Consider the following 24,079-nt stretch of genomic DNA (forward strand, 5'->3'; position numbering starts at 1 on the left):
ACTTTATTCTTGGAAGATTATTATACCCCCCCCCCCCCCAAAAAAAAAAAAAAAAAAACCACAACAACAAAAAAACAGTTTTTAGTCTGAAAATTACTTACTTTTTTTTCAAAAGAATACAACTTTATTTTTGTAAGGTCACATTTGTTTCAGTTTCTTGTGCTGTTATGACTTACATCTTTTTTTCTCTTTTTTTTGTTGCAAAATTGGTACTTTATTGAAGGAGAATTTTGCGTTTTTCTTTTGATTGTAAATCTGAATGGATTTTATTTTGAAATATGTGTTCACCTTGAGGCGGCACGGTGGATCAGCTGGCAAAGCGTTGGCCTCACAGTTCTTGGGTTCAATCCCAGACCCGGCCGGCTGTGTGGACTTTGCATGTTCTCCCCGTGCCTGCTTGGATTTTCTCTTCATTAATTGGACACTAAATTGACCCAAGGTGTGATTGTGAGTGCGACTGTTGTTTGTCTCCATGTGCCCTGTGATTGGCTGGCAACCAGTTCAAGGTGTACCCCGCCTTCTGGCCGTTGACAGCTGGGATAGGCTCTGTGACCCTTTTGAGGATAAGCGGTTAAGAAAATAAATGGATGGATGGTGTTCACCCTGTATGGGATCAAAAACAAAGATTTGTGCTTTCTTTTGAACTGCTAACTCGATTATTTGTCCCGTCAGGGTTGAAATTGTTAAGCGTAGTACAAAGATTTTTTTTTCTTCGCGTTAGAGTGGATATTTCAGAAAAAAAAATCACATTTGTTTGGTTTTTGTCTTTTTCTTTTTTTTGTTCCTCCCTTGAATGAAAATCAGTAGTCTTATGTTCAAGATTAAAAAGAGCCAGAAAGGAAAGTCTGAAAATGGAAAAGAAGCTCGAGTGGCCGACTTGTGTTTTCCTAATTGCAGTGCTGAGCCTGCGACTATTTCTGGGCAGCCGTAAGTTGTGGGCCCCCGTGCTCCTCGCTGGCTTTTGGGGTTTCGGAAATCCTTCGCTTGATGCTAATCGGGTCGCGGTGCGGCGACGGGGCAGCTCTTGGTGCGGTCCGAGCTGGCTCGTCTGCGCTGTGCTCGGCTGCAATTAACGCTGGCAAGACGCGTACGAGATGCCGCTTAGAACGTCGCCGTTTAGACGGATTTTCTTCCCCTTTTGTCTGCATGTTTGCTAATGGGCTAAGACTAGCTGGTTCAATTTGGATTTTGGAAAAAGTTGCCTGAAAAAGCCTATAAATGAGGCGCAAAGGCGCTTTCTGCAATCAGCCATTGTGTGCTATGTCAAAGAAAGAGGCAATTTCTGTGAATGAGTGGATTTAATTGTGGAACCAAGAAAAATGTTTGCTCTTTTGTTTATCTGGATGTTAGATGGCAGGCCATTTTGGGATTCATGAAAGATGAAGTTAAGATTTAAGTAAATGGAATGGACCATTTGGATTGTTAGGAAGGCATGATTTGGAAATGGAAAAATTCTGTGTTTTTCATTTTTCTCTCAATCAGCCAACTATCTACTTTCATTTCATAATGTAAATATGGGACAAACCATTTATGTAATTCGGTGTGGGGGGGTGTCAGTTACATTGTGATTTAAGCCGCGAACAGAAATCTAACGTCGAAAAACAGCCCAATTTTTTTTAGTTTGTTAATCTTGACGTTTGTTATTGTTGCGATTATACAGGCGGGGTGAAAATTTCAATACTCTAGAGTAGGGGTGTCAAACTCATTCTTGTGGCGGGCCACATTGTAGTTATGGTTTCCCTCAGAGGGCCGTTTTGGCTGTGAAAGCATCGAAATCTTTTGCCTCATCATCATATTTACACATGAAGTTTATGGAATAGTTTTGGAATCTGAAGTCAAGGGTAATGACTTTTTCAACTATTGGTGATGTTTGCTAGCACTAAAATGCTTGCAATATCTCAATGTTATCATTTATGATATGAGAACTTGAAATTTTTGGTACAGAGTTGAACAAAAATCATGTAAGCTGATCACATGATTTGCCTCCGCAGGCCACAAAAAATCATACGCCCGCCTGGATCTGGCCCCCGGGCCTTGAGTTTGACACCTATGCTCTAGCGTACCTTAAGGACTTTAGTAAGGACCCCATCATCACTCAAGCTGCAAAAAATACTCATATTTTATAACAGACATGGATAAAAATGACCAAATTTTCATTGTTGTGTGCATGTGTACATTCGTTAGCAAGCTACTTTCTGGTTTGGCGAGCACAAGGTTAAACAGAAGGGACAAACTATTTGTACGATTGCGATTGTCGAGTTAAATGTCAAAAAGAGAAACTTACTCGAATAAATGTGAGGGGAAAAGGTGACTCTTTTACTTGTTTGTTGGTTTTGTTGTCAGCTAGAAAGATCTTTTCTGGTTTATTTTTAATCGCATTTTAATTCAACAACTGGGACGAACCATTCGCCTTGTTGGGAAGGGTGCGTCAGTTCCATCGTGACTAAAATGACATATTTTTGTTGGTTTGTCCTTCCGGATGTTATTTTGGCGGATTAGATAAACATTTGCATTCTTTGATGGAAAAATTCCATTGTGGATTAAGCGCAAACAAATGTCCAAAATTGTTTTTTTTGTTTGTTTTTTTTTTGTACTCGCTGTATATAAGCCAGCTAACTACTTTGTTGTTTGCGAATGGCATTTATTAACGTGTTACGTTTAAAAGAACAAAAGAAGCTCACAAAAGAATAATACTTTCCTCCAAGTTAAAATCTCCAAAAGTCTCTTTTGTCATAAGTTACGTGAGTTTGTGGTTTTTAAAATATTCTGTTGAGTCTTTATGTTGCGATGGGTGGGATGTACATCCCTAATCTGTGTTTTTTTTTTTTTTTAATCCAATAACCCACAAAACAAAATTTAAAAGAAAAGGAAAAAGTTAAAAAAAAACATTGACTGCTCGTTCCTATGCTAAGAGCACAAAAAAAAGACTTAAAAACCAAAGACGTGTTCATTTTTTTTGTGCCTCTTCTCCATTTTAAGACCGTTTAATATGTTGTTTGTTCAGCTTGCGTGCGAAGTGAACTCTCTCCAGCCGAGCTATTTGGGCTGGTCTTTGCAGGCCTTTGCGACATTTCACACATGTCCATCTGCCAGCTGCCTTCAACCAAAAAGTTCATTATGGGGGGAGTTAGTCGGGGGGTCTCGCAACTCCTTCACCTGCGGATATTTCGCCTACGGTTGCCCAAAGTTGTACTATTTTTATCATTTAGTCCGATTTCAGAAGTATCACTTTGCCATGAACACGCATGCGTGGACACAAATTTTGTTTTCTGGCTTTTACGGATCACAGCGAACGAGCACAGTTGTTAGTGTGTTGATGACACTTTTGTTTTCCTGCAGGGTTAGTCACAACAACATCAAGGAAGCTGGACAGGGAGCAACAAGATGAGCACATTCTTGAGGTAAGGCAAACAAACTTTCATGTTGTTTAGGGAAACTCTTTCGGGTATCAAACTGGTGGCCCGCGGGCCACAGACCATGTTTTACGGCCTCCACTTTAATATGAAAGTTTCATGTAAGTGCATCCCTCAAGTTTTATACAAATGGTGTTTTTACAGTGTTGTGTGCGGAGCTGATGACCCAACCAATCACGGTGGGGTATATGGGCTCACCAAACTATATTATCAGGCTTGCGAGATTTTTTTATATATATATATATATATATATATATATATATATATATATATATATATATATATATATATATATTTTTTTTTTTTTTTATTTGGTCTGGATTCTTTTTTTGTGTGGGTCTACTCATGATGGCTAATACATTTCATGTTACTTCCTGGAGCTGTCTTTGAGGGATGAATTTTCACATAATTTTGAATGGTGCTATTGTTCCAAATGAGCCCTTCAAACCCAAATTTGTTTTACAGTTGGAGTTCTTGACACTTTTGTGGGTCAACTGATTTTTTTTTTTTCAAACAATTTTGTGACCTTGCGACTGATCCAAAATTGGTCCTTGCAGACTTCCTATGGGTTCTTGAGACTTTTTGTGGGTCAAGTCCTGATAGACATCCCTCCCAAATAACATGTTAAAGGGGAAAGCGGCTTGGGCGGTGCATTTTTGCGACAAATTCTGGGGGCCCGCGAACTAGCCAGTTCCTGATTACTATGTTTAAATATTTATAATTCTGTGGTTAAAACAAAACAAAAAAAAAGATCAGTAAAAGGCTCACTCTAGATTGGTGACTTCTTAGCGTTGGGCAGGAGGGCGATAAATCGCATAAAGCATTGCATTTTAATTTGTTTTTGGGTTGGGAGCCAGCAGTTTTGCGCCCCCCCCCCCCCCATTCCCCAATCGTTCTGTCTTCTACGACAGGAAGCTGCCATCGATGTTTTACACTCCAGGCTTCTAATTGACCTCAGCCCTGCCATCTTTGCTCGCCGCACGAGCCAAAGTTGATAATAGAGCTTTTTTAATTGCCCCCCCCCCCCCCTTCTTCTTTGCGGGCTTTTAATTATAGTCAGGAGCCGCGGCATTCAGCTGCGCGTACATCTGCTGCCTGGCCTCAGATCCTGTTACATGTTTCAATTACAGATGAAGAATGAAGTTTAATAGTAATTTTCGCAGACGATTCTTAAAAACGTGCTTGAAAACAAAGGGACAGAAGATCCGAGTAGAATGCATGTGACAAGGTAGCTTGGACTAAGGGACCATAAATACTTTAGCTGGAACTGTTGAACTCTAAAGAAAGAAAGGCTTAGATGTTAAGCCACTCCTATTCTTTACATACTCATATTTTTGTTCTCTTCTATATTTTTTAAGTCTCAGTCTGTTTGTCTCTATGTGCCCTGCGATTGGCTAGCAACCAGTTCAGGGTGTGCCCCGCCTCCTGCCCGTTGACAGCTGGGATAGGCTTCGGCACGCCTCGCCACCCTTGTGAGGATAAGCGGCTACGAAAATGGATGAATGGACGTGTAATTAATAACTAAATCTACATTTGGAAAAACAGTGGCATAAAGCGAACTATATTTAATCAAGAATGGCGTTTTGGTGCCAATAATCGGTTACAGGGTCAAACAGTGGCTGCCATATGTTTTGATACGAGCTTGGAAATAAGTCAAATGCATATTGCGGAAACGTAAAAATAATACCACACTCTTGTTATCATTTTGAATTGTCATGCAAGTGTAATAAGAAGTGGGCGGCACGGTGGCTCAGATGGTAAAGCGTTGCCCTCACAGTTCTGAAGTCCCGGGTTCTATCCCAGACCAGCCTGTGTGGAGTTTGCATGTTCTCCCTGTGCCTGTGTGGGTTTTCTCCAGGCACTCCGGTTTCCTCCCACATTCCAAAATCATCCAACATTAATTGGACACTCTAATTTGCCCCGAGGTGTGATTGTGAGTGCGGCTGTTGTCTGTCTCCATGTGCCCTGCGATTGGCTGGCAACCAGTTCAGGGTGTACGCCGCCTCCTGTCCGTTGACAGCTGGGATAGGCTCCGGCACTCACCGCGACCCTCGTGAGGATAAGCGGTGAAGAAAATGGATGGATGGATGGATGGATGTACGTAACAATAAGTTCTACTGTAGCAGTCATTCTTTTGGAATAACCAAATCCCCCCAAAAAGCCAAAGAAAACCCCAAAAGTGATCCGGAACTGAACTCTTGAAAGTGTTGTAGTACTTTAGAGGCTTGTTTTTCCTGACAAATGTGGGTCAAATTCCCATTTTACAGTTCAAAGAGATGAAAGGGAGACGTTTAGTTTCATGTGCTACCATGGTGACTTAAGGTGTGTGTGTGTTTGAGCGTGCACACACACACACACACACACACACCATTTGGACCGGTAACTAGCACCCAGGGTGGTGGGGGTCGTGGTCGGCTGGTGCCTTCAACTTTTACGACGACAGAGGCAATCGGTGGCGTGTGGGGGGCGGGTGGGGAAGTAGTCCTGTGTCTGGGTGTAAAAGACAGAGAGGCCAGCTCAAAGTTCCGGAGGGGAGAGGATGGAGGGTAGACAGATCGTGTTGGGGAGGGGCGGGGTGGGGGGAGCAGTAGCAAAGTGGGACATGCCAGGGCATGCTCAGGAATCAGGTCCCTGGACCTGGAAAAGCGGAAAGAAGAAACAACAGAAGGAGGGAGGAGGCGGAGGGATGACGAACATCTGCTGTGAACAGTGGGTCAGGCAGCAGGCCTTTTGCAGAAAGTAGATCACTACCTGGGTGCTGCACTTCTGTGCAAATACACACTAACGCGCATTACTGAGACTACATACGCCACTATTGTACTAAAAAGGTTTTAAAAGGGGAAAAAAAATCACTGTGTACTAAAACGTACACAGCGTACTTAAAACAAGTCAACCGCTGTCAAGTTAACATTGCGAAATGTAATCGTTGAACAAAGTTAGCCACTTCCAAAACAAAAAAAAAGACACATCTTAAAAACCAAACAATCAACAACTTTGTCTAAAAAATACCACCAATGTATTAAATATACTATCCATCCATCTATCCATCTTCTTAGCCAGTTATCCTCACAAGTTTCGCAGGAGCGCTGCAGCCTAACCCAGCTGTCAACGGGCAGTGGGCGGGGCACACCCTGAACTGGTTGCCAGCCTATCGCAGGGCACATTGAGACAAACAGCCGCACTCACAATCACACATAGGGGCAATTTAGAGTGTCCAATTAATGTTAGCATGTTTTTGGGACGTGGGAGGAAACTGGAGTCCCCGGAGAAAACCCACGCAGGCACGGGGGGAACATGCAAACTCCACCATTACTTTTACCATGGCAAAAGGTACAACACCAACTACTGAAAAATACTTAAACAGCCCATCGTTAAAAGTTAACCACTATTAAAACTTTAACGAATAAATCGGTATACTAACTAAAACTCGAGAAAATCAGTCTACCGTCTCGTCTACTTTAAAGAAGTGAATCACTATAAAAATGTAAACAAGATGAACATTTTTTTTTTTACTATTTTTTTCTATTCATAATGGTGAAAATAGAACAATGCCATCTACTGGTCAGAGACTGTTACAGCCCAGAAGAATCATTTGACTCTCAATATATATATATATATACAAAAAAAAAGGTATTGTTTAAGAAAATGTGTTTTTCAACACTAGTTTGTTGCACTGGCCCAGGCTTATTTTGAACATCATTAGCGGACACGGTGTTCCGCCCTAACCACTATTACAACTCGCGGACCAATATTGCGCACGTATCAATGGTGCAATTTGGCGCAGACATCTGCAGATTCCGCCCCCCCAAACACCCTCGAATAGGTACATTTGCACCCTGATTGAAATGATGCTAGCAAATGGCGTGTGTCTGGCAGATACTTCCTAATGGCGGCGGCATTTGTAGAACTCATGCGGCATCTTGTGCCGCCAGTATTGTCAAGACTACATTTTTTCCATTCTCCAAATAAAAGCCCTGCTCACAAAAACATAAATTTGCAGCTGTTCTTTGTGCGAAAGGCTGAATCTTCACCAGCATGGCCATTTCAAAATAATAAAGATAAAGTCTGTCCTGGAGCCAAAATCCCACCCCCGGTCCACCAGGGACCAGGAGGTAACCTGCGACCCAGAGGCGTATACCAAATTATTGGTGATTGAATAAACCATACATTTTTATTGTGAAGTAGCTTTTTTTCACCATTAAGTCACCAGCAACATAAATCATAAATATGTGTAGAAAATTTACCTTTCCCTCATTGATTGTGGTGGTTGGTTTGAATGGTACAGTCCACTAGAAAGCTAAAAAGGAACCATTCATCCAATCATCATTCTGCATGATCCAGGAAGTAGCCTGTTACCAAAGCCGCGCATCGCCAATTTTTGTGAAATTCTGGAATTGGGCACATTTCAAACAAATTTTACATTATTTGCTCCACCGTGCTGTGAGTGATAAGTAGCCAGCAATGGTGTAAATGTCCCCATCCATCTCAGAATCAAAATAGAACATCTGTACGGTCGTAGTAAGTTGAAAAAAAATACGGTGTGCCTTGCTTCCAGTAACTCGTACGAATAATTTTTTAAGGCTGCTAAAACCATTGCAGTTATGAAAGTTTGGTGTGACATTCCGATTATTTCTCCCCCCCCCCACACAGGTCACCATTTCCGACCACGGCGTCCCACCTAAATCCACCACAGTCCGCGTCATTGTGCGCGTGTTGGATGAGAACGACAACCGTCCGCTGTTCCTGGAGAAGATCTACAAGATCAAGCTCCCTGAGCGCGAGCGGATCCCGGAGAAAGAGCGGGCCTCCGCCCGGAGGGACCCCGTGTACCGGGTCATTGCCTCCGACCGCGACTACGGCACCAACGCCGAGATCTCGTACAGCGTGGAGGAGGGCGACGAGCACGGGAAGTTCTTCATTGAACCCAAGACGGGAGCTGTGTCGTCCAAGAAGTTCTCGTCTGCGGGGGAGTATGACATCCTCACGGTGAGTTTTGAAACGTCGCTGACAGTCTCTCAGGGAAATACGGCACAAGAAAGATCGTTACAGCTGTCAATCTTCCTGCATTTCGTTCTCTCTGAGACAAAGAATGAACGTCGCTATGTAGATCACTACCTCTGTTGTCCCCCACACACTCACGCATCCATCCATCCATCCATTTTCTTAGCCGCTTATCCTCATGAGAGTCGCGGGAATGCTGGAGCCTATCCCAGGTGTCATCGGGTAGGAGGCGGGGGACACACTGAACTGGTTACCAGCCAATTCGCAGGGCACATATAGACAGACAACAGTCACACTTGCAATCACACCTAGGGACAATTTAGAGTGTCCAATTAACCCATTCGTGGTCAGCGTCCCATTTTTGGGACATCATGATTTTCACGCATTATATCCTTCAGTATATCAAAATATTTAAGTGCTTTAATCTGATTCTGATTCTGGTTTTTGGGACGATCTACTAAGAAAACCCAAGTATTGCCATTTTTGGGATGAGATTATAAATTTAGTCAAATTATCATATAACTTAACCATAAATGAAAAAAAAGTGTTATTTCCTTGATTGTGGCCTGTTGTTAGGAGACATTTATGTCAATAAGGCAAAAAAAAATTGCCAACCTGCCCATGAACGGGTGTTTGCATGTTTTTGGGATGTCGGAGGAAACCGGAGTTCCCAGCGAAAACCCACGCAGGCACGGGGAAGACATGCAAACTCCACACAGGCGGGGTCGAGATCAAACCCTGGTCCTCAGAACTGTAAGGCCAACGCTTTCCAGCTGCTCCACCGTGCCGATGTCCTTACACAGTAATTACAAATAGGGCCATCATTAGCGACTCTTTGAAAATCGATTATCCCATATTTTGCAGAACTCCCCCACCCCATTTTTTTTTTTAACATTAATCAGTGTTTCTCATTTCATTTATTTTCACTTGAGGTTACATTAGCGGTGGAGAAAGTTTTGAAAGAACCTTTTTAATATATATCGGAAAAATGTCAAAGAAGTTAACATTATAAAACAGTAGTAAAACATTCAATCTTAGATAGGTTAATCACAATAATAAATAAAAACAATAAAATAGTCTCGCATAAAGAAGGTGACGCTCTGTCATTGCGTATCAGATCAAAGCGGTGGACAACGGACGCCCGCAGAAGTCGTCGACGTGTCGCCTCCACATCGAGTGGATCCCCAAGCCGGCCGTGCCGGAGGACGCCGCCACGCTGGTCTTCGAGGAGTCGCCCTTCTCCTTCTCCGTGATGGAGAGCGACCCCGTGGCGCACATGGTGGGCGTCGTGGCCACCGAGTCGTCGGACGTCCCCGTGTGGTTCGAGATCACAGGTGCCCGCCGCTCTGTAACAACTTTACGAGAAGCGTATTTGAAAGTTCGAGAATTGCATTGGAATCGGATTGAAACACCGGACCGTTTTCAGAAAGTTCTCCTTTAGAGTTTAGCGTGCATTTTAGGGTCATCTGGAAATTTCACCCGACAACTGCCGTTAGCGTTACGTTGGCATGTGGCTTTGAAATATCGGAAATAACTCCCACATTTGTTGACTGTCACAGTAACGCGTTCCATTTTCTTACCAGTAAAACAAGGCCAGATTGAACTTTCTTGACACTTTCTTCTTACCCTTCTCTTCTTGTGCTCCTTATCCACAATCACATTCTCTTTCCTTCTTTCTTTCTTTCTTTCTTTCTGGTCCCATTGTGACGCTTTCAAGGCGGCATAGAGGACACTGAGATGTTTTACGTCCTTCAGATGGCTTGCGACCACAACTGTACAGCAGAAGGTAGCTGCTGGCAACGGCGGTGTATCTGCTCAGTGTCGTATCGTGCCTCATTTTTGCCCACGACCTTAATTTGGTTCAAACGTCATTTGCCTCCCGTGTTTTTCTTTTCATGCTACGTGTTATTGTTTGCGCTTGTCCCCTTTTTCTACTGTTATGAGTGTCCTACGTTGTCGTTATCCAGGGCGTGTTTACATGACAACAGATGACACAAAACTAATGTGCATGCCAGACCTTTAGGTGGCAGTGTCACTTTGGAATGAAACACTAATACTGCAGTATGATTAGGGCTGAGCATTGTTTGAATTTGAGATTTGGGATTCCAGTCCCGATTCTGGGAATTCTCGTTTCGATATCAGATTCTTTTAGCGGGCAAGGGTAAAAAAAAAAAAAAAAGTTTGTTATTGCTTTAATAAAACGTCCAAATTATGAACATCAGTTTTCTTAGCAGCCGACAGCATGGACTAAAATGAATACTTGATTGAGGGTTCTTTCTAAGCATTATCAATATCAAACTTATGATTTAAAAGGCAACGTGGAACTAACCCAATTCAATAAATATATTCGTAAATTAATGTTTAAAATTTATGTGTGACTTTTATCACGGCAAATTCTTCATATGCGCAGATTTAACTTGACTTTCAGTTTTAAGGTTCTAGCCTTTTATTTTGAAGGGTACCCATCAGAAGTCGGCAACAAAAAATGACTTCAGATAACACCGGCAAATTTTGAAAATGGAAGTAAACCTAGAAAGCAAGAAAGGGCGTAATAAATGGAACCAAATGTTATAAAATGTGAATTCCTTCACCGACTCACCTTGTCGAGCGACCAAACGCCGTTGTCATGGAAACAGCCGTCCTAAACAACACTTTTGTACCCGTTTTTCAAGCAAAATGTGTTGTTTAATCATCGCCTCCAACCCTTAATTTATCATTTGTGTACCCAAACAACATATATTTCATTTTCACATTCAAAAGAATCATCATTTTTTTTTTGCTCCCTTCCTCGCTGTGACTGGTGTTGCCTGTCCTTTGTCCAGGCGGAAACTACGACAGCCGTTTCGACGTGGGCAAGGCCAGCGGAACCATTATTGTGGCGAGGCCCCTGGACGCCGAGCAGAAGTCCAACTACAACCTGACGGTGGAGGCCACTGACGGGACCAGAACCGTCAGCACACAGGTACCGAATCACAGTGCAACCATGGATAGGAAACAGCTGGAAGATCTCGATTTCTTTATCGCCACGTGACCTGACCACTAAAAAAGTCATAATCAGTTATCTCGGGTAATTAGATTTGTCTATTGCATAGGTAATGAGATTTTTCAAATTCATAGATAAAGTTTGCCCGATATGTAGTTAAACATTGAGTGAGGCCAACGGTTCATCTTTTTTTTTTTTTGTTGGTTATTATTACGCAGCTTAATTCTGTGAAACTCGACTTGCGGTAATGAAGCCCGACATGTTTTCCATCCATCCTTCCGTTTTCTATGTCGCTTATCCTCACAAGGGTTGCGGGAGTGATGGAGCCTAACCCAAGTCTCATTGGGGAGGAGGTGGGTTACACCCCGAGCTGGTTCGCCAGCCAGTCGCAGGGCCCATCGAGACAAGACAACGGCCGCACTCACAATTACACCTAGGGGCAATTTAGAGCGTCTGATTAATGTAGCACGTTTTTGGGGTGTGGAAAGAAACTGGAGTGGCAGGAAAAAACTCACGGAGGCACGGGGCGAACATGCAAACTCCACACAGGCAGGGCCGGGATTTGAACCTCGGTCCTCAGAACTGTGAGGGCAACGTTCTAACCAGTTGCTCCGCTGCGTCGCCCTGACATGTTTTTAATGGGATAATTTGCACACTGCACCGATTAAAACAAACAAAAAAAAAAGAAATGTGAAACGTAATAATTGTTGTCAGTATCAATCTGAATTCATAGTGTTTTGATGGAAATATGTTAGCATAACAGTGCAAATAGCTATGTCGCTAACTGTTGTTGATCGTAGTCACAACCATTTTTCCCGAAATTCTTAATGATCAATTAAATCAATTTGAGCTTTGTAAATCATTACCAAAGTGCAAAAAGGAGCCATATATCTAACCGTTAACTATAAACACTTTGTTTTACGATTAATAAGTTACTTGTATAGTCCATCCATCCATCCATTTTCTTAGCTGCTTATCCTCACGAGGTTTGCTGGAGTGCTGCAGGCTATCCCAGCTGTCACTTGGCTGTGGGATCTGGGAGAACATGCAAACTCCACACAGCCGGATCCGGGATTGAACCCGGGACCTCACAACTATGAGGCTAACGCTTTCCAGCTGATGCACCGTGTCGCCTCCTTGTATAGTATTCTTTAGAATTGTCACTGATCCATTTTTACACCTTTCTCGAAACTAAACACTAGAAAAAATAGCATTTAACATTTAAGTACTAAAAGAAGCTATGGAAGTAACTGTTGTTAATCATAAAACTCGAAAAATTAAACATCCGTTTTTGATTTTTTTCGTCAACAAAACAAATCATACTACTTTTTAACATCTTCTGATCATATCCTAAAAGAAAGAAAGATGCCCACTTGAAAAATAGTTTGTCATACTTATATTATTACTATGCAAAAGTAGCTCTTCATGCTTGTACCAAAGTGTCTGTTTTGCTTCTCACGGTCACGCCTTGTCGGTGTGATTTTGCATTGTAGCTACGCGCTAGTTTTTTTTGTGGTCTTCCACACGACGCTTTTGCCCTCCCTTTGTCCTCGGCGGCGAAAGAATTCGTTTGTTGTCTCGCGCAATGAATGCGGCCTTTCATCATCTCACTGCCGCCGCCGCCGCCTCGGTTGAAGCCGGGCCGGCCTCGCTCATCCGCTGCACGTCATTTCATTTACTGCGTCGCTTTATTCCCCCTACTGCCTCCTTAAAAGCACCGGCAACAGACGGGATTTTGTTCTTCATTGACCGGCTCTCAAAGGTGAAGTTGAAGTGTAAATCTTGTCATTGCCTGGAAGAATTAGAGGCGAGATGGTCCAATTTGAGCATTTTATAAGATAATTAATTTTTTTTTTGTTTTTACAGGTGTAATTGACTCAATACAAACGTGATATTTTAACTTTTTTTTTTAACTTCTTTTAATTTCCTGGAGTAGAATTACATAAAGTAAGTTAAGTAAATAAAAAAATTACACGTACCGCAATACCCGCCGACAGTGCGCACCTGCTTACAAGCCTCACCAGGAAATACCATTTGGTACATACACACGCCGCAGCTGTGTAAAAGCCGCAAGTTCCCACATTGAAACACGAGATATTTACAAAGAAAGACGGTACACAGAAAGAGTTTAATGCTAGCGCGGCGTTAACGTTAGTGCTAACGCTAACAGTGCCGGTTAAAATAGAACTTACTGGTAAATATCACTGAGGCACGCCAGTAACACAGCAGCAACACACTAGCACAATGGCAATGCTAGCACAGCGCTAACGGGGCCGGTAAAAGCCACTTCCTCGGCACATATATTCCACCCGTCTCATTCTTACCATTGCCGCTCGAGTGGCCCCCTTGCGGCCGTTAGAAAAAAAATGCGCAAATCAACCGCATAAACCGCAGGGTTGAAAGCGTGTAGAAAAAAAAAGCGCGGCTTGTAGGCCGGAAATTACGGTACATTTTTAAGAGCAAATATGACATTTTCTTCACCATTTACTGAACAACATCTAGAGACAAAAACAACTAACTCTGTTATATTTTTAAAATCAGTTAAAATCATCTATAGTTACTGACGTAACTTTATTTATCATTTTCCTTCACAAATTTAAAGCTAAATTACGCAAATGTGTACTTCTAAGAGGTTCGTTTTCCACATGACAATTTCATCATTTTCCGAACATAAACAGCACAACTACAACAAAATCTTAATTCTTCTCTTTTTAAACTATAATTTTAATTGAGATGGATTTGTTAACAAATGACTGGTAAATGAAAGTGATCTGTGTACATTTTGAACAGATGAGATTTTTTTCTTTGCAAGCATCTTTCAGTCAAGGAAAACACCATCAATAGACAAAAACAACACACGTTAACTAGTATACTTTTGAATTCTGACTTTAACTTCAATTCAGATCATTTCCTTCAAAAATTAAAGTCCATTTCTAAAAGACAAAATGACATTTTCATCTTTTAAAGCATAATTTTCAAAACACAAGCATCATGCTAGACAATAAAAACAGTTTTTCTCCACAAAAACAAACTTATGCTTTTCAATTATTTACCCAATTTGTTTCATGATTTAAAGTCAATTTTAAGAATGAGATTTTCTTAAACAAATTTCATCTTTAATTCTTACTGTTTTCCTTGAAGATTTATACGTGGATCTCAGTGGTTGTGCATGAGCCCCCGGCAAAATCCTGTTGCTGATGCAAATTTGATTCTCTCTCTCGGGACAGCACGTACATGTATTTATATTCAAGTCTTGCTGAATTTGTCTACAAATTAGTCGGGCTTGATCACACGCACCGCAAAGGTGACCTCCAGAAAGTTCCGATCCGTTATCTCATCCCCTGTGAAAGTCACGCGCGAGCTTGCGCTGCTTATCACGCTGGCCTATTTTCACTTGTTTTGTATGTTTTTTTTATTTTCCCCCTTTCGTATATACAGAGCTCTTTCCATTACATTGCAGGAAGAGAGGCGGTAGTGTTTGTAGTGTGCTGTTAATCCTGTTTTGGGAACATGTGTGCGTGCCCACTGCCAGTGCCTCCAACCTGCCACCTGGCAGGGGGGTTCGGTCCTTCCAAAGCCCGGGCCCAGTCGGGGGGCGACCAGCACAAAGACCCCCTCACCATTCCCAATGCTGCACAAAAGGGTTACTTCATCACATTAAATCCATGTTTCTTTTGACGCGTCCTTTGTTGTGTTTCAAGTTATAATGACGGAGGTTTGAGCGAATGCTAACGTCCCAACATGAGACGCTAACATATGGCAAAGGAAAGCAACCCGGGTTCAAAAGACTCAGCAAGGATTTTAGCTCCCGTCGTGGAGCTAAATATAACTACTATTTTGAATGAAAACCTGTAAAATGCAAAGAAGCTGGCAGTTGGTATTTTAACACAGCAGGAGCAGCAACCTGTGCACAAAATATGCTAATGTAAATTGCTAAGGCTTTTACGTCCTGCTCTGTATTTCAATTGATATTTTACATTCTTCCCTTTAAAACAGGGGCTCAAACTCAATTTACCTTGGGGCCGCTGGAGGCGGAGTCTGACTGAAATCTGAAATGTCATTCATGGACTTATGTGAAATTTAAATTAGAAATTAAAAACAGTTGTATCTTCTCAAACATCTTTTTTTTTTTTTTTTAAACACAAAATAAGATGAAGAAGGACGCTGGTGTTTACAACTTGTGTGCAAAAAAACGCTGCTTGCATCAAGCCCGGTCGATGTCATACGCGATGTCTACCCCACCGTGATTGGTCGGGTCGTCAGCTGTAAAAGTTCCCTCCATATAAAACTCGAGGGCCGCACTTCCGTTATACTTTCACATTAAGGTGGGGGCCACAAAATATCCCCTGGCAGGCCGCAAATGGCCCGCACGCCATCAGTTTGAGACCACCGCTTTAAAATATCATACAGTATTTGAGAAAAGTGGGACATTCTGGCATTTGGAATGCTCAGAAAAAAATAGCCATAATGTTGCAAGTTGAGTACAAAAGGCACAAAGAGGATTTTACGTCCTGTATTAGTATACTTTATCAAATTATGGTTAACAAGATAACATGATGGAAGATGGTATTCAAATATATAGCAAGACACAGAAAATACTGAGGCAAATCGATGAGGGTTTTACGTGATGTGTTGTAAAGTAGTATGGTGGAAAAAAATGTTAAAATGCTAGCAGTTGATGATTGAAAAAAAAAAAAACAATGGCAACATTGCTGTAGCAATGACTGCAACATGGATGCAGCAAGTGCTAGCATACGTTAATATCAATTTTATATCCTGCCCTGTAGTCATGGACCGTTACAGAAACTGAGTAAATGCTAACGTTAATAGCGAGTATACTATCATATAACAAACAGAACAAATATTGGTGCGGATTTTACATTTTCCCCTGTCATCGGGTACTACTTTAAATTAAAATTATTAACATAATAAAAGATATTAACTTGCGTATGGAAAGCACTGAGGCAGATTAAAAAGTATTTTCACATCTTGCATTGTCACCTGGAACTATCTGTAGCGAGAGATTTGAAAAATGTTAAGATGCTAAAAGTGTGTATGCTAACATAGACCAAAGATAGCATCTAAGTACAGAACGCACTGAGGCAGCTCTTTTGGATTTTTGATGAGAGAAATTGATCAAATTCTAACATGCCAAAAAAAGTTATTATCATATAGCATTCTAACTGTAATGCCATAATCCTTGGGGAAAAAATATATATTTAGGTATATAATGCTGGATAAATAGACTGCAATATGGCAGTTCAAATTAGACTTGATCTCGCCTCAGTACTCTTTCGAATGAAGAGTGCCACTAACATGCAAGCACTTTTCCAAATTGTTTGTTTTTCGTGTGATTCTCAAGCACTTTGCTTTTCGCATACTTGTCACATCAGCATGCGTTTTCTAAATTTGACCTTTTTTTTCCCCTCCACTTCCATCCCTGTCATTTCACTCTCACAGCCCCACCCCCCACCCCGCCCCCTCCCCCAACCCTCCACCCCCCACTACCTGTCTTTCCGTTTGGCACCATCTGTCATATGTACACACAGTCACAGTCACGCCTCTCCACAGCATTCCCCGGAGATGGCTGCACACACACACACACACACACACACACACACACACACACACACACCAGAAGAAGCTTAGCGTTTGCGTTGTTGTCTGCGATGTCGTCGTTTTGTGACGACTTGTAGCGTCTTGGTGTCAATTGACGACTTCGGTTTCGTAGCGACTGAAGTGATGATTCCGCGCGGGGGAACGTATTCCAGGAACAAAAAAAAAAAAAAAAAAAAAATGGTAATTGGGTCACTCGAAGCGCACTTCAATGTGTGTTTGTGTGTGTTGTGAGACATCAGGGATCTGCCGCTTTATGATGTCTGGCATGACATGAGAAGACATGCCTGGAATGCCTGCTTAAGGGCGCAACCGTGCAACAGAAGCCCCCATTCCTGAGTTGCCTCCTTTGGGCAAGAGAGTATGATGCAAAAGGCCCCCGTAAGGAAGAAGGCTCAGTAGCCCACCGTCCGGAGGGTTTCATAAAAAATTCAGCCCCCCCCACCCCCGAGGGGCCAGTTTCTCTCGGTGACTTGACATTTGGTAGCCATGTGTATCATGAGTAGACAGACCAAAAGGCTCAAAAAGACAGGAAGTCTGCCATTTTGGTTTTGAAGCGGCCCTTTTCATCTCTTGGCTCGCTGTAAAACACAAAACTCTCCCAAAATTGGCTTCAGAGCACACGCTAGAAATTAAAAAAAAAAAAAAAAATTCAGCACCTGAAGCTCGTTTCACTTAGTGACGTATACTACGCATGTCTATCACGAGGAGACCCACAAAAAGTCTGAAGAAGCCTTGCCTGAAAAGAAAAGAAATGTTTTCATTTTGTCCTATATATAACGTTCAATTTTTTTAGAGCACACGCTGGAAGTTTAAAAAAAAAAAAATGCAGCCCTTGAACCTTGTTTTACTTAGTGACATATAATTTACTGTGCACATCTCTCATCAGTAGACCCACAAAATGTCTCAAGAAGCGAAGCCCGAAAAGATGCAGAAAGGCTTCCATTTCATATTGAAATATTTTTTCTAACCGACCGCCTGTGCCTATTTAATTTAGCCACACGACATGGGTACGTCAATCACGGAAAATCACAAGTGTAAAATTTGTTATGAGTAGAAAAAAATAATAAAAAAATAATATTGAAAGACGTCGCTTATTTTGTGTAATTTACGTGTTTATTTCATAAACGTTGTTAACTAAACTAGCCTGCTCCTAAACAATCGGTATTCACCCGGAAACAGGAAATGCAAGTTAACCATGTGTGGGAGTGATGTCATAAGCGCGTGTTCCGAGCTGCTTCACGTACTGCGAGCGCATTTACGTCGAAAGTCATCAACGTAATGAGCCGTGTCAAAGGAAATTCAGTTACACCAGGGGTGCTCATTGCGTCGATCGCGAGGCAGCTTTGCACCCCCCCCCCTTTCCCTGGCCCCACCTGCTGGTCGATCGCATAGAGGCTGGCTGCTTGAAAAATAGTTCTTGGGGGTAAAAAAAAATCTGGGCACCCCTGAGTTACACTAAAACATTTCTGGGATATAACAGGTAATGTTTCAGTAACTATAATAAGTATGAGATTGTGATTTACTTTGACTTGATCTAAGTTCTCATATTAGACTAGTCTGTCCATATTTAAATGCGGTCATTTCCCCCGTGGTACCGCGTTATCTTGACGTTGAAAACTTTTCCCCTCTACATGCTTTAGGAAGCTCTAGATCATCTACTGCTAGCTTTCATCAATGGATTGACAATGGATAGCGCCATAATTTACGCGCGATTATAACAATACATCAAGATGAAATAAAATGATTTGATTGTATGAATATTTAGTCTTGGAATTAAACGTCTATTGACCTCTTTAAAAATGTCTGCCTCAGTCTGTGCAGTGTTAAATTATGATTATGGTATTAGGTAACAACTACATACTCGCCTCTAACAACTCAGTACGTTATTTTAAGGTCTTGAGATTGACTTTAACTTTATATCTGCGGGCATGACTGGTGGACCACACCTGTAACTTTATATCTGCGGGGATGACTGACCACGCCCTACATTTTTCAACTGGTACGTATAACGTGAGTCTACCCACAAAAAAAGCCACGCATGAAAACATACCGAAAGTCAGCCGTTTTGATATTTGGGACTGGTCGCCTTCACAAAAGTTTGGAAATACAGCAATTTCAGCCAGCGACATGAAACTTAAGTAGCCTTGTCTGTCATGTGTAGACCAACAAAAAAGTCTCGAGAATCCATGCCCCCAAAAGACACAGCCTACATAGCCTGATTTCCTCAGAAATATTACATTTGATTGTTTATAGACCCACAAAAAAGGTCTCAGGACATGCCCAAAAAGACAAAGTCTGCCATTTTTATTGTAAGTTGCCACATGCCAATAAGATATTTTTAAAAGGCTTCAACCTCCGAATCAGGTTTACTTGACAAGTAATTTCATGGGTAGAGCCACAAAAAAAAAGCATGAAAAAATTTATAGTCAAAAAGACACAGGAAATGTTTTTATGGGTTCCAAACTGACATTTTAGCAGAATTTTCCCCGAGCCAGTCAAAGACGAGATTTTGTCGGTTCCAATCAAATTTGGACCGTGCCTGCTAGACAGATGGGCAACAGCGAGGGATTTGAGCTTTCTTCGTCGCGTGTGGGCGGAAAAGTTTGATGACTTGCCAGCTTTCGTATTGCATGGCACTTATCGATCAGCAGTAGCTGCAGCGCCGCGCCTGATGTCTCACCGCGGCGCGCTATCGCCGCTCTCAGGTCGAGCCCATGTGCGCGTCGTAGCGCTCGGCAAGCAGCATTGCGACCAGTTGTCGTCTGCTTTGGCGTTTAGCTCCGTGCCTTTTCATATTTTTTTTTTTTTCCTTTTTATTCACCTCCTTAAGGGATATCACCCCCTGGTGTCTGGTATGCAGGTGTCTAATCGCGCCTGATCCCTTTGTTCCCCGTGTTTGGCAAGGCGAGAAGCCCCCCTCGCCGCTCGCTGGGAAGCGGAGATGGCATTCCAGCGGCTCTTCGTAATCCTCTGTCGGAAGTCCAACAGACGAGTGGCTGGTGTTGATAAAACACTTTCCCAGTGGAATTTTACAGCTTGGTGGATGATGTTGGGAATACACAAAAGCGCCACGCTCTCTCTTGTTTTTTTTTTTCTTCTGCTGATCAAAGGCAGAAAGTATCGTGTATGAACATTTGGGTCACAGGTTTGACTTTCTAGAAGGACTCGGAAAATTGTCTGTCTTTAATCCGTTCGAGCGTTGTCACTTTGCAGTGAAAACTGTTGTTGCTCTCCACATTTTTGTAATCGGAAACACATTCTGAAAGTAGTTGACCTATGCGACGTAGACTTGATTGCCCTTTTCCCGTCTGGCATTAATAAAACAATAATCGTAAGGTCATATGGCCGCAATCTATCGTATTGTTGTTTGAACACGCATGTAATACACGGTTGTCGGTTATTATTTGAAATGAAAACTTAATTTAGGGCAGTGGTAACAAACCTTTGCAAGTCTAAAGAGATTCACCACGTCAATAGCTTCTGAACAACACCATTGACGTGATGCTGTCTTGCAAATTATTTTTACAGGACCAATGCACATATAAGATAAGGTATGATTCTGAACTTGAGGGGAAAAAAATGGCAAATGCCAATATGATGGAATGAACATCAAATCTTATGAAAATAAATACCAAATAGGGCTCCAATTAGAGACTCTAAATTGACCCTAGGTGAGAGTGTGGCCCACGATTGGGTGGCAACCAGCTCACGGTGTACCCTGCCTCCTGCAGGTTGATTGCTGGGATAGGCTCCGGTACACCTGTGACCCTTGTGAGGATAAGCGTCTCAAAAAATGGATGGATCAAATAGGGACATCAAATCATAATTCATTCTTTATGAGTGTACACTATCTTACATTTGTAATTCAAGTCGACCTTTCTAATACAGTATGATATGATTTTGTTTTTTCATTTGTAATACTGGGCGGCACGGTGTCTCAGCCGGTAAAGCGTTGGCCTCAGAGTTCTGAGGTCCTGGGTTCAATCCCGTACCCGCCCGTGTGGAGTTTCCATGTTCTCCCCGTGCCTGCGTGGCTTTTCTCCGGGCACTCCGGTTTCCTCCCAGATCCCAAAAACATGCAACATTCATTGGACACTCTAAATTGCCCCTAGGTGTGGTTGTGAGTGCGATTGCTGTTTGTCTCTATCTGCCCTGCGATTGGCTGGCAACCAGTTGAGCGTGTACCCCGCCTCCTGCCCGTTGACACCCGGGATAGGCTCCAAGCACTCCCCCTTGTGAGGATAAGCGGCAAAGAAAACGGGTGGATGGAATTTGTAATACTGTTTAATGTTAAATTTCATGTTCATAGAATATGTAAAAAAAACTACTTTTGAATCTTCGAATGAGATTTTCCTGTTGTCGTCATTGCGCCGAACCACAAATGACAAAAACCGTCGTTCTCCCCGGCAGGTGCTCATCCGCGTCATTGATACCAACAACCACCGCCCTCAGTTTTCCCGCGCCAAGTATGAAGTGAGCGTGCCCGAAGACGCGCCGGTGGGCAGCGAAGTGCTCCGCGTGGACGCCACCGACCAGGACGAGAAAAACAAGTTGACCTTCACCCTGCTGAGCAGTACTGACCCCTTCAGCCTCAAGAAGTTCAAGTTGGACCCGGGGACGGGGACGCTGTACATCGCCGAACCGCTGGATCACGAGACCATGCACAGCCACATCCTCACCGTTATGGTAAGTGTACATGGTTGCATTTGCAGGCATTGCAAGGCATACCGATGAGTACCCTGAATAATTGATCAACGTTTTGCACCATTCTAAAAGATCCTGTCCGTCAAAAGTAGGTGTATAGTGGGAAGTGGCTTACAGCAGGGGTGTCAAACTTATTTTTAGCGCGTGCCACATTGTAGTCACGGTTTCTGTCAGAGGGCCATTATGACTGTGAAAAATTCACCCATCATATTTACACACAAAATTTATGAAATACTTTTGGAATCAGAAATCAAGGGAAACGTGTTTTTCAGCTATTGTTGACTTTTGGTAACACAAAAATGCCATCATTTATGATATGATCATTTTAAATTTTGGCACAGATTTGAACCAAAATCAAGGAAGTTGATGCACATGATTTGCCCTTGCGGGCCACATAAAATCATATAGGGGGCCGGATCTGGCCCCGAGGCCTTGGGTTTGACACCTCTGGTTTATTGTTGATTTTTGAGTAGCCTGGCCAATTTGTGTTTTTCATCTTTTTTCATTTTTTTTTAAACGCTGGGAACTTGTAGCCCAATTCTAGAGCATACCGGTCAAAAAAATAGGTGTGGTATATCCTTGACTATTATGCATATTTCTAAACAGGAAACGCCATGTTTTGCACCACTCTGGGTGATTTTGGAACGTTGGACTCGTTGGTTTAAAAAAAGAAAAAAGAGGTTTCTATAATGCATCATTGAATAGCCTGGCCAATTTATGAGTTAAATGTGCAATTTTTCAGCGCTGTCTGCCCATCTTATCACTGGAAATTGGAGTTTAATTGGAAAACATCAAAGCCACCTCCAAGCTGCTTTTGAAGAAAGTGTCAAAAAGAAGTTTCATTTTTTTCAAAATATTCACTCTCTTCTCTGTTCTCGCGTGTCGGGAATGGTTCGTTTTAGATTTTCAGCAAGCTTGCCTTGCTTCTGAAAAGATACTGTATGGATGTCTTTGATCTCCAACTTCACAAGTGTATAAGCAGTTTACACACAAAATCATGTTTTTTTTTTTTTCTTCCAGGAGAAATCAAATATATTTTGAAGCCTCGTGAGCGCCATCGTACGGTAGCTTACGTGCGCGCTGAAATACGCCAACATGCATGCTAACGATGTGTAGCGCATGTGTTGGGTTGTACTTCATTGGAGTTGTCACACAACAATATTTACAGACTTTTGAACTTGGTGTGTACATAAGGCACATATTAATTTTAGAAAATGTAAGACTTTTAGGTGCACCTTATGGATGTCAAAATATGGAACATTATGGATAAAAAAATAACTTTGAGAGCAAAATCCACGAATATGCGGGGCACACTTGGCCAACAAAGCCAATTCTGATTATGATTATGATACAGTGGGTGAATAATAAAAACAAAATACCGACAACCCAAAATACAATGTGCATTTTTACCTTTGATTATTCATCTGTACTATTTTATGTACATTTCAAGGTACGTGACCAGGACATCCCAGTGAAACGCAACCTGGTGCGGGTGGTTGTCAACGTGGAGGACGCCAACGACAATGCGCCGTGGTTTGTTGGCACGCCGTACTCCTGCCGCGTGTTCGAATCCGCCGCCGTCGGTTCAGCGGTGATGCAGCTCACAGCTCTGGACAAAGACAAGGGCCGCAACGCTGAGCTAATCTACAGCGTCGAGTCAGGTACTGTCCTGAAAGTTACAAGCAAGCCGAATATTTTAATAGTCTATAGCTGTACTGTTTTAAACATCAATCTCACCCAAAAAAAACAATCAGTCATTTTCTACTCTGGACCACACTTTAAACACACAAACTACCATTTGATCACAAGTGACAAGAAAGCTAGCTAGCTATCAGGATGTGGGATGCTAACGTAGCTGTGTACATTTGTACTCTTGTCAAACCTCAAAAACGGAAAAAACTGTTGTTCACAAAAAGCTGGTTGATCACAGTTGCAGGCTCCAAAAGTAACACTGCGCCCAACTGGTATCATCAAGGTCAGACACAAAGCCGAGCTGATCCTTTAATTCTATACCTAAGATCCGGTCAAGTGAATTGCCTAGGTACGCTTACTTTTAAACTTCAGCGTATTTTTGTAAACTGAATTTCTGATAATAAACTACAAATTGTCCCAACTTTCAGGCATTCAACAAAAGAAAGCTTTCATTGTAATGTACTTCGAATGAAGTCATGAGTCAGCCTACTGGATGTTTTTCATGAATGGAATACTTGGGGAAAACGTCAAAGGCTTTGTCTGGAGTTTCCAACTATGTCAGCCATTTGATCAACCCCCAGAGTTTCTGCATTTTTCCTGGTTTAATAAGCTTCTTAACAAAGGGCTTTTGTTTGAATCGACGTGACTTTTGATGGGATTGTCAAAA

At 42.2% G+C, this 24,079-nt stretch overlaps 1 protein-coding gene across 4 annotated transcripts in view; it reads left to right on the forward strand.

Annotated features, from left to right (window-relative positions):
* fat1a (FAT atypical cadherin 1a) overlaps positions 1 to 24,079 on the forward strand; it is an 87,158-nt gene that overhangs the window by 33,994 nt on the left and 29,085 nt on the right. For all 4 annotated transcript variants that reach the window (XM_061828898.1, XM_061828899.1, XM_061828900.1 and 1 more), the window contains exons 4-9: positions 3,340 to 3,401; positions 8,064 to 8,399; positions 9,532 to 9,748; positions 11,237 to 11,376; positions 21,427 to 21,702; positions 23,171 to 23,381. In XM_061828898.1, the coding sequence (XP_061684882.1) occupies positions 3,340 to 3,401; positions 8,064 to 8,399; positions 9,532 to 9,748; positions 11,237 to 11,376; positions 21,427 to 21,702; positions 23,171 to 23,381 (1,242 nt within the window). The remainder of the gene's footprint in view (positions 1 to 3,339; positions 3,402 to 8,063; positions 8,400 to 9,531; positions 9,749 to 11,236; positions 11,377 to 21,426; positions 21,703 to 23,170; positions 23,382 to 24,079) is intronic.

Source organism: Syngnathoides biaculeatus, chromosome 9 (genome assembly GCF_019802595.1).
Source record: "Syngnathoides biaculeatus isolate LvHL_M chromosome 9, ASM1980259v1, whole genome shotgun sequence".
Lineage (NCBI taxonomy): Eukaryota > Metazoa > Chordata > Actinopteri > Syngnathiformes > Syngnathidae > Syngnathoides > Syngnathoides biaculeatus.